We start from the raw sequence: 15,949 nt of genomic DNA on the forward strand, positions 1-15,949 counted from the left end.
GGCCTTTGCACCCTCGCTCCCGGGGCTGGGCTGGGGGGGGCGGGGGATCCTAACACGCAAGCGCCGCAGGAACGCCGGTGTGGTCTCCACCTGGACCCAGCGCCCCCAAAGAAGTCGCATTTGGGGAGGGAAGTGATACAAACATCTATTTCCTTTTCGTTCTTTGGGGTGGCTGAGCAGACCTCACGGCGAGGGGGGGAGGGGAAAGAAAACGCGCACTAATAATTCTGTTTATTGGGTTATATATGTATATATTCCGCGTTCGCTTGCACAGGAGGGTTTACATGGCTGTATAAAGACGTCTGAGGGCGCCGCGCTCTTCCGGGGCGTTCACGTGACAGGCTGGGGTTAAAACCGGCCGCTGGAGAAGCCGAGGCCTGACCTTAAATACGTTTCGGCGCACTGGGTTTAAATAAGTTTCCCGAATATACAAAGGTGGGAGCCGCGCGTTTGCTGCCAGTCATCCAGGAAACGTTTAGCTTTCCAAAAATACGCTGGTTTCGATAAATAGATTTTAGCCTCTCTGCTATAGCATTTTTTTTTCCTTTTAATTTTAGAAATAAGTTTATACGTGTGATCTGTTTTAGGGTGGGATGGGGCTGCAAGGGAGAGCGAGGCAGTAGCTCTCAGCTCTGCACTGTCCGAGTCAGGTCCTTTGTGGACGGGGCGGAGGGGCCCACGCTGTCGTGGAGTTTGCGCACGTGTTTCTTTAAGTCAAAGTTTCTGCAAAACCCTTTGCCGCAAGTGGCGCACGTGAAAGGCTTCTTGTCGTTGTGGGTGTGCATGTGGAAGGTCAGATTGTAGACCTGGTGGAAGGCCTTATTGCAGATGGTGCATTTGTACTGCTTCTCGCCGCTGTGGGTCAGCTTGTGGTTCTTGTAGTTCCCTGCAGGAGACCGAAAACAAAAAAAGGTGGGGAGGTTGAAGTGGCATTGGGGGCGATGAGGGGGCGGGGGGCGCGTCCCGAGGTGGCTTCGGGCGCCCGCGCTAAGAGGGCGACGCTTGGCTAGGCGGGCGCGACCTCTTGGAGTGAAGAAGTTGTCAAACTTCGTACGCGTCAATCCCGGGGCTCTGGGCTGCAGGACGGGGAGCCTGGATCCGCCTCGCCTCCCCGGGGCCCCCGCCCCTCCGGGTCCCGAGGCCTGCGCAGCGCCCCTCCCGCTGTGCTTCGCGGGCGGGGAAACTTTGGCTCAGCCCAGCGTCGCACGGGTCCCTTCACCCATCTGCTGCCTCGCTCGAAGAAATTCGCACGAACCCGGGCTTCGTCCCTCATTATTATTTTTTTATTATTATTTTAAAGTGACTCCCTTAAGTCCCTCGAATACCACCTAGGGTTGCAAAAGTGTCTTGGAAAATCCTAGCGGGGCGCCAGACCTGGGACAGTAGAGTGTCTCCCTCCCCCGCCCCCCCACCTCCCCCCCCTATAGTTTTTTAAGTTGTTCCCAGGAGGTGGATTTTGCCTCGGAATTTTTTTTTTTTTTTTCATTTGAAAGGGGAGTCCCGGCTACAAAGGGAAGCGTTTTCTATAGGGCGGCCCTCTTTCTCACACTTCCTTTCCCTCTGCCCCTACACCATCCCTTCCATCTGCCCCATCTGGAGCCTCCCCGTGCAACCAGCTGAATCCAACGGGGTCTAACCCAGCCCTGAGAGCCTCCACCCAACCCGGCACAACCCGATTCCAAAGAAATGCTGCGCCGAGCATGCAGCTTTCCCGCTCGCTCGCTCCCTCTCTCCGGATCCTTCTTTGCCTTCCCGATAGCCGTGACCCGCCGAGTCCCGAGGTGAGGAGAGGAGAGGGCCTCGCCCGGCACATTACCTTTTTGGTGAAAGCCTTTGCCGCAAAATTCGCAGACGAAGGGCTTGTAGCCCGCGTGGATGCGGATGTGCGTGTTGAGCGTGGAGCTGCGGTTGAAGGCTTTGCCGCACTGGTTGCATTTATGCGGCTTTTCCTGCAGAGAGGGGCGCGTGCACAGTGAGGCCCAGGCCCAGGCCCAGAGAGACCACTTCCGGGGCACTTTGCGGGGACACAGGCCCCCTGGGAGGGTTAAGGGGACCCCTTGGTCATCCTCTCCCCGAGACTGTAGCTTAGGCACAGGGGGTTGCGCTCGGGGCGGGCCCGCCCCGGGGGCCACGTACCTGCGTGTGGATAATTTTGTGCCTGCAGAGAGTGCTGGCCTGGCGGAAGCCTTTGCCGCAGACTTTGCACACGAACGGTCTGGCTCCGGTGTGGACCGGCATATGACGCGTGAGGTTATAGTGAGCGTTAAACACCTACGGAAGGACACGAGGGGGCCTTGTGCAGCGTCCGTTTGAGGGTCGAGCGTCAGCCCGGGAAGCCACAGCCTAGCTCCTCCAACCAGCACCCCACTTCAGAAATCAGGACCCTTTTCATTTTGCACAGCTTTTCCCAACCCACCACTCACGTCAGTCCTGTGTGATCTCTGACAACTGTATCCCCATTTTACAGAACAGGAAACTGAGACCCAACTAGGCCCCCCCCATTAGCGTGGCCAGCTACTGAGGAGCTCCGAGATTTGAGAAACGGGCAGTTCAGGCTGTCCCAGGGGAGCAGCGGCTGCCGCTCACCCCTCCCGGCCCCACGTCCCCCTGCCTCACCTTGCCGCACACCTCGCAGGTGAAATTTTTGGGTTTGCCGTCCGCCGAGCCCCCGGGAAGCTTTCCGTGGCCCTTGACGCCCCCGCGCTCGGCGGTCAGGGCCGAGTTCTCTTTCAGCACCTGCTCCAGCGGCGCGGGCAAGCGCTCCTTGTGGGTGTAGGGGGCCGGGTGGGGAAACTTGTCCGCGGCCAGGCTGGCCAACTTGGCGTTCTCCAGCAAAAAGAGCTTGGGGTGCGCAGCCAGGGCGGCGGGGGTCTGGGCGTTGAGGAGGCCGGACGGGAAGAGGTGGCCGCCCAGGAGCTCAGACGGCGGGTAGGCGGCCGAGTCCAGGTAGTTGAAGTAGTAGAGCGAGCCGCTGGCCGGCAGCCCCACCGCCTGGTTGATGACCTGCGGCTTGATGACCCTGCCTGCGGGCAGCGCAGACGGCGCCAGGCCCAATTCGGCCTTACAGCATACGCCACAGTTGGTTTTGCACAAGCCGCTGGCGCCGCACACAGGAGCCCCCCCGCCGCCACCACCGCCGGCTCCACCGCTGCCCGCTCGGAGGCTGCTTTTCCAGAGCTCCGAGTAACTGAGCAACGTCTTGGACGGCACCTCGTAGCCTAGGGGCTGGAGGGGGATCATGCAGGGCAGCGGCGAGCAGAGGTTGAGCAATTTCTTGCCCTGGCCACCGTCCGCCTCCAGCGCCCCCGGCCGGGGCTCAAAGGGCGCACGGGGCTCCGACGTCTTGGCCATGATGCGCTCGATGGAGAAGGCCAGCGTCTTGGAAGTGGCCGGCGACGCTCCAGCGCGCGGGCAGGCCGGGGGCACCATGGTCTCCAGGGAAGCCGAGCTGGCCATGGCGCGCCGAGCCGAGCCGTGCCGGACTGGGCCAGGGCGCAGCCTCTTCTCTAAGTCTGCATTCCGGAAAAGGCAGGGAGGGAAACCGCAATTTAATAAGCACCTTGTCGGGTCCAGGTCACCCATTTGCATTCAAATGAACAGGGGCAGAACAAAGTGCACCCAAGGGTACCAAATTACCGCCCATTAACCCGGCGCGCAAAGGAACCCACCAGTCCCTGCCCTGGGACTTTGAAAGGGGGAAGAAGGGGGAGGGTTTACAAAGGAAAAGGAGAGAGAGAGGGAAAAAAAGAAAGAAAGAAAAGAGCCTCAAATTAACCCCCCTGAGTTGGTCCCTGGACCCCGGCCTCCGCCACGCGCGCTGGGAGCTGGACAGTGAAGGGGCAAAGTTAAAGAGGTCCGGGAGAGCCACCTCGCATTTACCTTTTTCCCCCACCGCCAAGGAGATGCGTTCCGAGCCATGCAGCGTGTCTCCTCTGTCACATTTTGATGGCAAACATCTTCCCCTCCGCGTGAGATCACTGTCTTTTACATTCAGCTGACATCACATGAAGTCACTTGAAGTGGAATGACATGGGCGGCGGCGCGACTCCCGTAGCGGCCCCTCTGTTCCCCGCGCCTGCCGGCCGCGCCGCCACCGCCCCTCAAACTTTAAAAGGAGGCAACTGGCGCCCGCGCTCCCCTCGGGAAAGTGCGAGCGGTTCGCAAATCGGCAAGGAGGGAAGAGTCGGGAGGGGGAGGGGGAGGAATCGTGATGGTTTTGCCGGTGGAAAGAAGGGGGGGGGGTAGCCCAAACCCAGGCAGAGTTCCGTGCGTGATTCACAACTTTGGGGGCCTACAGGTTTGGGGGATGCGGGAAGGGCAGGAGGTCCTGGACGTGCCGCCCCAAGTGGCCCCTGGGTGTCCGTCTAGCCGCGGAAGTCTCCCTCAGCCCTCCGCAGCCGGGCTGGGCATCGTGCTAATAAACTGCCATTTACCCACGGAGCCGGCGCCAGCCCCGAACACGCGCAAATGATAATTACCTCATTAGGATGTGGCGCATGGACGCGGGCGCCGCGTTTGGTGGGGGAACTTGTTAATGGGGAAATATTAATTTATGCAAAAACGAGCTAGCCTTGGCTGGCGTCGGAGGTCGGGAGAGAGCTCCCGCCGCCTGAGGACGACCCCGAAGCATCCAGAAGAGCAAGGCCGGGCGCACAGATCCCCGGGGCCTCGGCGCCCGGCGGGCGCTCCTCCTGCGCTCTGGCGGGCTACCCGCCCGCGGCCGGGGGCGACGGCGCGGCGGGCTGGAGGGCCGTTTGAGATCTTAATCGATCAGAACCGCTGATGTGTGATCGGGTGTCTGAGGCGAAGCCCGCCTCTGCTGTTGGTTTAGGGCTGCGTGCGGGGAGGATTCCGAGGGCAGCTCTCCCCGTGGACGGGTACTTACTGTTTGTATAATTGAGAAGGTCCAATCTCCACCTGTTTAAGGAGCAGATTGAAACTGCAGAACCTCCCCTGGATCCTATTAAAACGTTTTTCCTCCTAAGTCCATTCAGCAGAACCAATTTTCCGAAGTGATTCATAGAGCTGAATTCTGCCAAGGCAGTTCTTTCACTTTTAGCCACTAAAGCACCGCGTGGAACCGGGTTTTGTGTTTTTGTAAAATAAAGAGAAGGATTATCAGAGGGGAGAGGGAGGGGGCCCGAAGGGGGGCGGGCAGAGACTTAGTGTGGCCAGAGGTACAAGCAGAGGGAAGAAAAGACCCTTTTCTAGACAGGCCCCAAGTAAGTTCGGAGGAATTCAGCGTTTTGTGCCTGGCGCACAAAAGCAGCGCGCTCCGCGCTCGGTTTGCAGGGGCTGAATTCATCTGTTTGCAGACCATTCCACCTGCGTATCACAACAAACTGCTCAAAGACGCTCCAGCACTTTCAACAGGCCGGGTGCTCTTGGTGATAACAAAAGTGGTCGAGGCTGAGGGCTCTTATGGGGATGGGGGGTGGGGGGTGGCTACCGAGAGAGCCAGCGAGAGAATTAGGTTTGGGAAAGAGGAGGGGGGAGCGCAGGGTTTTTTTTTTTTTTTTTTTTTAAACTTTTGGACGGTTTTGTTTGCGGGACAATTATATCTTGCCAGCCGGCTTTTGCAAGACCATGAGCTTTGTAGCCACAACCACAGTTTAAGAGGATTACGGTGGGTATAATATGAGCAAACAGGGTTGAGGGTTTGATAGTAAATTCCATCTCCAAAGACACACGATCTTTAGGAACCCAAGAAAGTGCTGGTGGAGGCAAACCCTCTCCTTTTTCACTCGGGACCAAGTCTTGAGGGGCTGAGTATGGGGTCCTAGACCTTTCAGCTGTAAAACACCCAGGAAACAGCAGAGAAAGGAGGAAAGGCAAATCACTCGGTTTTCCTCTTCAGAAGGTCTCTCTGCTACTCATCCTCCCTCTAACACACAGCTTCAGAGGGGATATGGACTTGGCAGGTAAGGGAAAGTAAAAGTGGATTTGGAAAGCACAGGAGTGGGAACAAATAGAGGTCTCCGAGGGAAAGTGACCTGGAGGTGTCTGCCGTGGGCTAATTTTTCAACCTGCCAAGCTTCAAAACTACCCCTAAATCCAGCAGTCAGCAGTCTGTTCCCCCACCTCCACCCCCCAACTTCCAGATTTCGAAGCTAGAAGGAGACTTGCTCTTCCAAAGGAGAATATTTCTAGATAGCCTGGTAATTTTAGAAGTTCGGAGATGTGGACTTCCAGATCCAGCGTACCCCCATTTCTACGTTAAAGTGAACACAGAGACATGGATACCCCCACCAAACACACACCAAACAAAAAAAAAAACCCCAAACAAACCCACAACTCACCCTGACATTGAAACAGTATCAATACACCCGCAGGGTCTCAAAACCTGATTTTCTATCCCGACTTTCCTGTGGATCCCGTTCAATCACCAGCACTGCACCCCAACCCCCTTTCCAAATTGGGTAATTGTTGATCTCCGCAGCAGCTCGACAGATCTGCTGGTTTGAAAGCTCCATCAGGCTGAAAGGCTTCCAAAGGCTTCCTGTGAACCTGCCTTGCCATCCCTAGCGCTTTTTGTAGCTGCAGAAGCCATCTCCCTCTCTCCCCAGCATCACAAAGGAGTGCTACCTCCACAGAAAGAAAACATTTGGATAAAAACAAGTTGCCCCTAATGTGCCTCTCTTTCCAAATGTTGGGTGAATACACTGGCTTTTATGAAAGTATTTAATTAGCTTCCACAAACTTCTCTTTCCCTTGCCTGCAGATTATATTGAAGTGGAGGGTTGGAAACTATTTTACACCTTGCCACTCACATGTTAATTAATCTCTATCTAACCCTAATTGCAGTTTATTCAAGCACCGCTCAACAGCTCACCCACACAATAAACACTGATCCTACTTTTATACATATTACTTCACGTTAACACATTGAGTAATTAACTCCAGTACCAACTAATAGTGCAAACAAATATTTTCTGTAAACGAGATGATTTCAGGCAGAATAATAGAGGACTAGGGGAAAGTGGTGCATGGTGGAGGGAGTGCGGAGATTTCCATTCGCTGCTCCTTCACCTTCCAAATTTCATTCTCAATCTCAGCATCTTCGTTTTTCAGACTGAAATGCTTTTTTTTTTTTTAAAAAAAAAAAAACAAATAAAAGGGGCAACTCTAGGATTTAAACTTGGACGATTTTAGCAACTTGATGGAGGTGTTCTATAGGATTAGGGGTGACTTCGTTCTCCCTACATGTTTTTGGCGAGGGGGAGCTATCCAAAATGACTTCATTGAAGGGCAATAGGAGGCTCCAAGGATAAGCGGATGATTCACAGAGTGGGATTCATTCACTGAAAACGAATCCTCCTGCCTTCAAGAAGTCCTCTAACTTTAACACTCTGGTTTTCTGACAAAGGTGAAGGGAGACCTTGGTGACACACTGGAAGACGCACTCTCACATGGATCCAGACTGGTAGACAAGCTCCACCATGGAGGTGCCGGTGCTGGGGTGGACAGTTGGCCCAAACAAACCACTTCACTGAGAGGCACGTGGTCATGGCCCAAGAATGGCTCGCTAGGCCTCAGAGTGGGCTCCTCCCCAGCGGCAAGACTCCAAGGCTGAGCTGGCCTGTCTGGCTACACAGCAGAGCCCGCTGTCTACCACCAGCCAGGACTGTACCCACTGTGGGCTCCTCTGCCCTGAGGCCTCAGCTCCCTGCCCACATCATTCCCAGCGCCACAGTCAAAAAAGCCATATGCTTTGCCCCATCTGGGCCACGTTTGGTCCTCAGCTTTTTGGCCTGGGTGGAGAAACACTTCCAGAGTTAGGCTGGACGTTCCTCGGTGCTCTTCCCACACTGCAGAGTGGGGGTGCCCGGATCTGGCACTTCTGGCCCTCCGCTGGACCTGACCCAGACCATGACCTTCGGGATCTGGGGCCAAGCCACTCTCAGACCACAGGCTGGGGATCCAGAGTCAACCACAAGGACTGGAGCGCAATGTTTTAATTGAAATCGCAGGTTTAAGCACAGCTGGCGGCTGTCTATTGATTTTGTAAAGGCTTCTCTTGTGGGGAGCATATTAAACATGACTGGTGCAGCTAAAACCTCCCCTCTCCTCCTGCCTCCTCCTGCCCCCTGGCCTTTTCATGGTCACTCCCCCCAACACTGTTATGATGTCTGGTTAAAAAAAAAATTAATACCAAAAATCGCCCTCACTTTAACTACAAATTACTTAGCAGACGCTTTCCCGGTGTGTAGACAACCTCAGAGGAAAATCCCTTTCTGGAGCAAAAGCTTACACATTTGCAACACTTTTGGGATCACGAGGGAAAAGGCAAGCGTTTCTACTCAAGAAAGGTGTCACAATTCCAGCCCTAGTGGTTTTTATCGCTTGATTCCAGATGACAAAGGGCACTATTTTATTATTATTATTATTATTATTATTATTATTATTATTAATTTTCTCACCTGATTATTAGGTTGCTATACAAAGTGCGTCCTTCTGTGCCATCTCTCTAGGGAGCTGAAAAGCTTGGGGGGCCGATGGCAAGTTCAAGGCTGCTGAGGCTGGGGAAACACCCACTGGGCAGATCTGATGTTCTTTCTCTCTGCTCCTCCGTGACTTGTTGGAGGGGAAACCAAACCAAACCAAACCAAACCTAAACAAACTTTATGGTGTAATATTCCCCCTTCCTTTCTTCCTTTCTAAAGGGACATGTAGGGTCTGATTTACATGGTGCTGCGCTTAACTGCTGAAAATAGATTAAGTTCTGAAAAGAAATTCTTCTGCGATCACCCTTTTATTCCTCAGGAAGCATTTTATTGAAAACATTCGAACCGGCTTGCCAGTAGCGCGCTTGTCCAAGGCGCCCGGGCCTCTGCCTTCGGTGAGCGCGGTTTGCAGGATTACTGTGCCCGGCAAACAAAGAGCCCCAGATACCCAGCCGAGCGAGGCCAGGCGCGCCCAAAGAGTTCCCGGGCTCCGGGCCCCGGCATGGAGCGCTGGAGCACAATATCACACCCGGACCTCCCGGGACACCAGGGAGGAACCAACTCCATCTCTCGCGTCCTCAGGGAGGCTGAGGCTCCCGCAGCCAGGGTGGCCGACCGCCCGTCCCACCGCACCATGCGACTGTTTTGCAGCGCCCCGTTGCATTCGGGGAGAAGTTTGCAAATCTCAGTGCACCCATAAATTGGTTTTTACACTTGAGCAGGAGAGGCGGCTATAAATCAAGGGCAGCCACTTTTGCAGTCAAGCAGAGGGAGAGGCGGTGATGCAAACCTACCAAGATTTTCGTGATCTTCCCAACCCCCTCCGCGATCACATCAGAGGACGCTAACCACGGTTTCGGAAATCTGGGCAGTGTGCGCGCTCCTAGGCCAGAGGGAGTCTCCCAAAAGAGCAGATCTACAGTCTCCACCCGTGCAAGTTTGGTGCACTGTCCCCTCTGCCTTGGCTGCATATATAATAACATATATATGTATATCTATTTTATATAACATATATGCATATGTATGAATATGTGTATCTAGCTAGCTATCCATCTAGCTTCACTGTTATAGACAACCCTTCACTAGAAATGCCATTTAATTAGGAATCTGATCCAATACCCGTGCAGCAATTTGCCAGGGGACGTGTCATTTTGCCAGGCTCAATGGGGAAGGAAGTCATCTTGTAAAAAATGCATTTTCCTATTGCCACCCAATTTTGGTGTGCAACTGAAAGGAAACATTTATCAGGACCAATTTTTCTATTATATATTTTATACGCACGCACATATATACATATGTGAGCATGTGTATATACACGGAATAAAAAGGCATTTTGGCAAGTGGTGGGTGTCCTGTATGGTTGATGTTGATTTCTGACTCCCTGGGAAGACGGTTTAGGATCCTCCTTGTTATTTAACTTGGCAGTTAATTAAAACTAATGGTGGAGTCTGCCCAGAGGTAATAGTGTTAAGTTCTGAGAGCAGGAGTTAAGTCTACAAGGGGAGGGAGAGGCTGGAAGGGGCAAAGGAGTGAGAGCAACCGATTTCAGATTTGTCCAAACTTTGGGAAGATTGCTGGGCACCACACAAGTCTGAGTTGGATGGCTCATCAGATAAGAACCTGAAGCGTTATAATCATTTACAAATGAATCCCTGGGCTCTGTTTGGTTTTATTTGGTTGGAATTTGATTTAAACTTCCCAGGAATGCATGTAAAGGATTTCTTGAGTTCTCACATGCTCACTCAGAAGTCTTCTCCTTACCTGGGTAAAGATTTGTGTCTTCCTTTTCCACCCCAGGAACTGCATAAATACTGAGTAGAACTCCACCAAAAATGATATAATCTCTGCGGCCATCGCTGTCACCCTCACACACGCAGATCCTCCCTCTTTGGGGATTAATCTAGGAAAACAATCAGTAGACAATTATTTATTACTGAGACCCTATTATGGGTCAGACATAGTTAAAGACCCACTCTAGTCAGTTCTTATCTCGTCCTCTGAAGCCAGTATGTGTAAATAATATGTCCATTATACAGATGCAAAAACTGGGGCTCCTGGAGCCCCAGGAGCCAAAGGCATGGCCAAAGGCACACATAACTGATAAGGTATTTTCTGAGCCTGTGCTCCCTCTCAAGCAACATGTTAAAGACCCAGAGCAAAACAACTGGTCTGAAATGCTGGTTGAGTGTAAATTGGGCCAAAAAATTTGGAAAACTGGTTGGTAGTGTCTACTAAAGTTGAATATTTGCATTCTTTTTGACACAGCAATTCCACATACTTTCAATAGACCCATTAAAAGACATGTACCAGAATGTTCATAGGAGCATGACAGTAATAGTTCCTAATTGGAAATTGTCTGAATAACCATTAAGAGTGAGATTCACAATTAAATGACGATATGTTCACAAAATGTAATACTATGCATCAATAAGCATCTCCAAACAGCACAAGAGTCAATGAGACTCATTATATTGAGTAAATGCAGCCAGCTGCAAAAGACTACATATTGTGGAATTCCATTTAAATAAAATTCAAAAATAGGCAAAAATTGGGGCTACAAGGAGAGGCTTTGGGGTGCTGGTAGGAACTGTTTTCTGACCTTGGTTCTGGTTTATAGGTGTTCATTGACCTGTGCATGCTTTTAATTGAATACTTTTCTATGTATCTGTTAATTACACTTACTTGTTAATATTTCTATGTATTCATGTTATAATTTCTATATATTTTTTAATCAGCATGGGTTTGTCTGACTTGCCCTCTTCCCACAATTCCCCAGAGACATTGCTCCTTTCTTGCCTCTTGAGTGATGCCCCTTTCATTTCTTCCTTTGGACTACAGAACCACATCCATTAATTGGCCTCTCATACGGACTTTTAAAAACAAGCTGTGTCCAAGCTTCTAACACATTTGTCTTTGGAACTGGGAAGTTGATCCAGCTCTCCAGGGAACCTGCAACGGGCTCAAGAATACTTAATCAGGAGAACTTATTTGAAGATCCTTTTCACCCAAAACCTCAGCAGAGGGGTGGCAATGTTGAATTCACACCTGGACCCTTTGCCCAGAGCTCCAGTTGAAGAATCTCAAGCTAAGAATTGCCTCCAAATTTCCAGATCCATAGTATGGCAGGTTGCCTTGGGAGGTGGAGGATCTGGGTGAAGGCAGGAGGATGGGGATATGAGGTGTTTGTAGGAACTGGCATTAATCGAAAGCCTTGGCAAGTCCTTAGAGCCCAGCTCACTGGGTCTTGGCCCTACACAAGACCAGGCAAAAAAAAAAAAAAAAAAAAAAAAAAAAAGACAGAATCTTGGCTCTCTGGCAAGTGACCCAGTTAACAGAATGAGCAGTTTTGCTCTGGGAGAGGGTGGGGAAGTTTATTTTAACAGAAAAAAAGCTTGGAACACAGAACTCAAACCAAATACCTAACAATCCCTTTGTGCAAATCCATGGTGAATTCTGATAGTAGCACTCATTGTAAAGCTGATCTTAGCACCATAAGAAAGATACCTAGAAGGTACAACCAAAACATTAAAGTGGGGTATAGGAGGCAAGAAAGGGTATTTTAATTCAGATAGACTAGAAAGAATTTTATTGTCTTGAAAGACTGAAAGGAGATATAACCCAAGGTGATATAATTCATTCATTAGTTAGCCAGCACACATACGTTGAGACTTTCTATACTGGTTACCATCTAGATGCTAGGGGAATGATGCCTACCGAGACAGACACAATCTCTGCCTCATGTAACTTACATGTCATCATTCAACCACCTCGTATGCATAAACGCTTTATGGAAATCAGGCTCTGGACCAAGAAATGTATATGGACACAGGCATGGCTAGGCTTGTCCAGACTCTCAAAGAGAAACTTGTTACTTCATCAGAGTTCAAGAGGCTGAATTAATATTAACAGTGGGTTTTTGGAAGCATTTCTGTGATGGGTGGGTAGACTCCCTCTTAGGAAGTTCATCCCATCTTTTTTTCTAGAGCTGGATTCAGGTCTGGGTAGACTTGGTACTTCTTAAGATATTGTGATATAACATAAAACTTCTTTACGGGATTTGTAGGGCTGAGTGTCTTTGAGGTAGTGTGGGCTCTGAAATCAGATCAAGTAAGAAGCCTGGCTTATTTATCACTGAGTGGTGTGTTCACAGATAAGTTCCCCAACCTCTGTAAGCCTGAGTTGGCTGTCCATGCAGGGAAAGAGCTCAGCACCAGTGGGTGATTGACTAAAGGAAAACCCTCGGGTCCTCTCTGGTGGCACAAGGGATTGAGCACAGCACTGTGAAGCTGTCCACAGCCTCTGTAGCATGAGTTAGATCCCCGGCCAGGGAGGTGACCCACATGGCACAGCAGACATCTCCTGGCTCGCCTGCTGCTCCCCTTGGCAGTGTATTTCAGTCAATCTGTCTGTTCTGTTCCCCACTCTGTCTCTGGTGATACCTCTTACCCCCCACCTCTGGCCTGTACCCCAGTTCTTATATGCATAAATAAATAAAATTTTTTTTTAAAAAAGGAACACCCTCAAAGGAACTTTGCTATTGTCATTACAACTATTGTTATTCATAAGCACCAGCCATCAGTCTGATTAGGAGAAGGGAGAAGTCTCAACAATTCTTATTCTGTTCTTTACTTGTTTTTATAAACAAAGCAAGTTTTTTTTTTTTTTCTGATTTAAAAATATTAATGGAAAGCTATTGGAAACAGCAGATAATTACAAAGAAGAATATTAAAATTGTGCATGAAATTGTGACCTATTACCCAGAAATCACAGACAAAATTTTGGCATAAACTCCTTCTATGCATTTTCAAGGTTGATATCAAATGATATATACTGCTTTAAAAGCTGCCTTTCCACTTTATATAGCATGAACATTTTCTCATGTTTTAAATATGCTACTTAAAATGATTTTAATATTTCTAGTACCCTACCATGTGCTTCAACATGAGTCAAACAGTCCTTTTCATTGAATATTTAGGTTGTTCACCTTTTTGATAATACTTCAGTCAGGAATATTCTCATACATATTGTGCATAACTTATTCCCTTAGGAGAAATTCACAAAGCAGATTTACTATGGCAAAAGATATGCACATTTTAGGGCCTCCCTGGTGGTGCAGAGTTAAAGACAGCACTAATATCACCAGTCACTGCAGCACCAGTTCCATCCCCCTGTCGACCAAGGAGCTACCCACATGGAGCAGCAGACCTCTCCTGCTTCACCCACTGCTCCCCTCAGCAGTATATTTCAGTAGATCTGCCTGTTCTGCCCCCCACTCGGTCAGGTGAATCCTCTCACCTCACCCCTGGCACCTCTGGCTTACACCCCAGTCCTTACATGTATAAATAAATCTTTTTTTTAAAAAAAGATATGCACATTTTGAAAGCTTTAGATACCAACTAACAAATTGTATTTTGAAAAGGGGATAGAAGGCTACTTTCCCAGCACACTCACAAACATCAGGCATTATGATATTAAAAATCCTTACTAATTTGATAGATCCCAAATAGCATCTCATTGCTATGTCTGCCTACATATTCTTTCCCAGGGCAGACTCAGGTGCCTAACTGTGGAGAACCTGGAAGGTAGAAATGGTGGCACAAACCTCAGTGACAGAATGGAGGAAGAAATATGGGAAGGGATAACCCAGAGAAAGAAGCATCCAGAGAAAAAGGTAAACTAGTGTGATGTATTTTTTGCCACCTAAATGGTCCCAGATTGCCTTGAAAAGTCTCATTCTTTCGCTCTGTAGAACACCCCAGTCAAAAAACAAGCTACTGTTTTCCCCTATCTTCTAAACTATCTGTTCCTTCCCAGGCCAGGTCTCCCCAGATCCCGTGTGTGGGTGTGGACCTATAGCTGATGCTGGTGGTCTAGTCCTGTGAGCAGGAGCCTTAGCCTAAAGATGTGAAGGTGTTTTACACCATTTCCAAAAAGCTCCCAAAGGACCATGCTCTGGCCCTGGCCAGATGTTTTGCAAATGCAAGCTGGCTGGCCAGGAGGAGGACATTCATGAAAGTAGCTGGACTGGTTCAAATCTCTCACTGTGCCTAGAAAAAGAATCAGAAACTCCATGTGTAGGAAGTACTAGAAATGAGAAGGGGGTCTTGTCCACCTCACACACATTGGAGAGATTATTTACTTGTAGGAGCTAGATTTTTATGCTGGATTTTCAAGCTGCAGGCATTTCATTACCCAATTTCTGCTGAATATCTCCTGGTGATTAAAAGACAACCAAGCCATATCGTGAGGTGTTTTAAACAAAAACAAAAGAAGTGCAGAAAATAATAATGAACTCACATACAAAGATTAATCCATAGCCCTCCTTCTATTATTCTAAAGCAAGTGCCAGACACAAATAATTTTAAATACCACCACCTAAAATATTAACAGTAATTCCTTAACAGCAAGAACCCAGTGCTCAAATATCCAATCTTCTTTTAAATGTTTTAAGTCAAAGGAATCTTTTACATAAACTATGATCCAGTTAAGGTTCATAGATTATGAGGGTTGTTATGGCTTTTAATCTCTTTTCAGTTTATAGATTTCTCTCCATTTCTTTTTTCCCCTTACAATTTATCTCTTGCAAAACTCGGCTTTTTTTCCCTGTAGAGTTTTCCACCGTCTACATTTTGCTGACAGCCTCCCCGTGGTGCTGGCAATTTTAAAAACTCACTTCTTCTTAAGATGCTGCCCTTCTGCCACTGCTTCTTGAAATTTCTTTGAAAGTACATCTTTGCTGTTTAAGCCCACTGGCTTGTGAACTCCTGGAGTGCAGGGGCCTCTCCTGTGAACATCCTACCTGCCACCTGGAAAGCAGGTGTCCTTTGTGGACAACTGAAAAGAATTATGCTGTTTGTATTTCTGCTGTATACACTCTTGAACTCAGCTGCAGCATGGCATGTTGCACTGTATGTATTTTTTTTTCCACATGTGGTTGGTGCCTAAGGATAGAGTAAGTCATGTTGGTTTACAAATACAGATCTTTTCTCCACTATCTTCTCATGATGCTCGGCAGAGAATCAAAATCAACAAAAAACTATGAACCAGAGACACTTTTTGGGGGGTGGGGGGCGGGAGGGGAAGGATTGGGGTCAGAATGGGGCGTTTGCAATTGTATGGGGGAATATAAAAATAAAATTTAATATTTTAAAAAAAAATAAATAAATAAATATGCAAAAAAAAAAAAAAGAATATATGGTTGACACAAAAAAAAAAAAAAAAAATTCTGTTACTGACTAGCTAACAGGTAAACTGATTTTTTACTCATTCCAGTTCTCAAATGTATACTGGTGTTTCAGCTCTCCTTAATAATACTTTGAAAGGCTTAAATATTTTAAAAGTTATTAGTTGAAGAGGAAGATACCTTGTCAGACATCTTGACATATTTATTTTAATTCCAGAATAAAGTTCTCCTTTAGAGATCGCTCTCTCTCTCCCACCCACACTTTGGTAGTTTCCTTGGGTGTAGAAGTGGAGGTGGTACAAAGTAATATACAAGAGAAACC

At 48.8% G+C, this 15,949-nt stretch overlaps 1 protein-coding gene across 1 annotated transcript; it reads right to left on the bottom strand.

Moving 5' to 3' along the window:
• Positions 1-338: 338 nt before the first annotated feature.
• On the bottom strand, positions 339-3,456 carry FEZF2 (FEZ family zinc finger 2). The gene is made up of 4 exons (XM_037520644.2): positions 2,617-3,456; positions 2,137-2,271; positions 1,817-1,949; positions 339-886 (listed from the first exon to the last, which is right to left on the bottom strand). The coding sequence occupies exons 1-4, from the start codon at positions 3,454-3,456 to the stop codon at positions 627-629; spliced, it is 1,368 nt and encodes a 455-aa protein (XP_037376541.2). The 3' UTR covers positions 339-626.
• Positions 3,457-15,949: the final 12,493 nt, after the last annotated feature.

The sequence above is a fragment of the Talpa occidentalis genome, unplaced genomic scaffold (genome assembly GCF_014898055.3).
Source record: "Talpa occidentalis isolate TD23 unplaced genomic scaffold, MPIMG_talOcc4v2.1 talOcc4.10, whole genome shotgun sequence".
Classification (NCBI taxonomy): domain Eukaryota; kingdom Metazoa; phylum Chordata; class Mammalia; order Eulipotyphla; family Talpidae; genus Talpa; species Talpa occidentalis.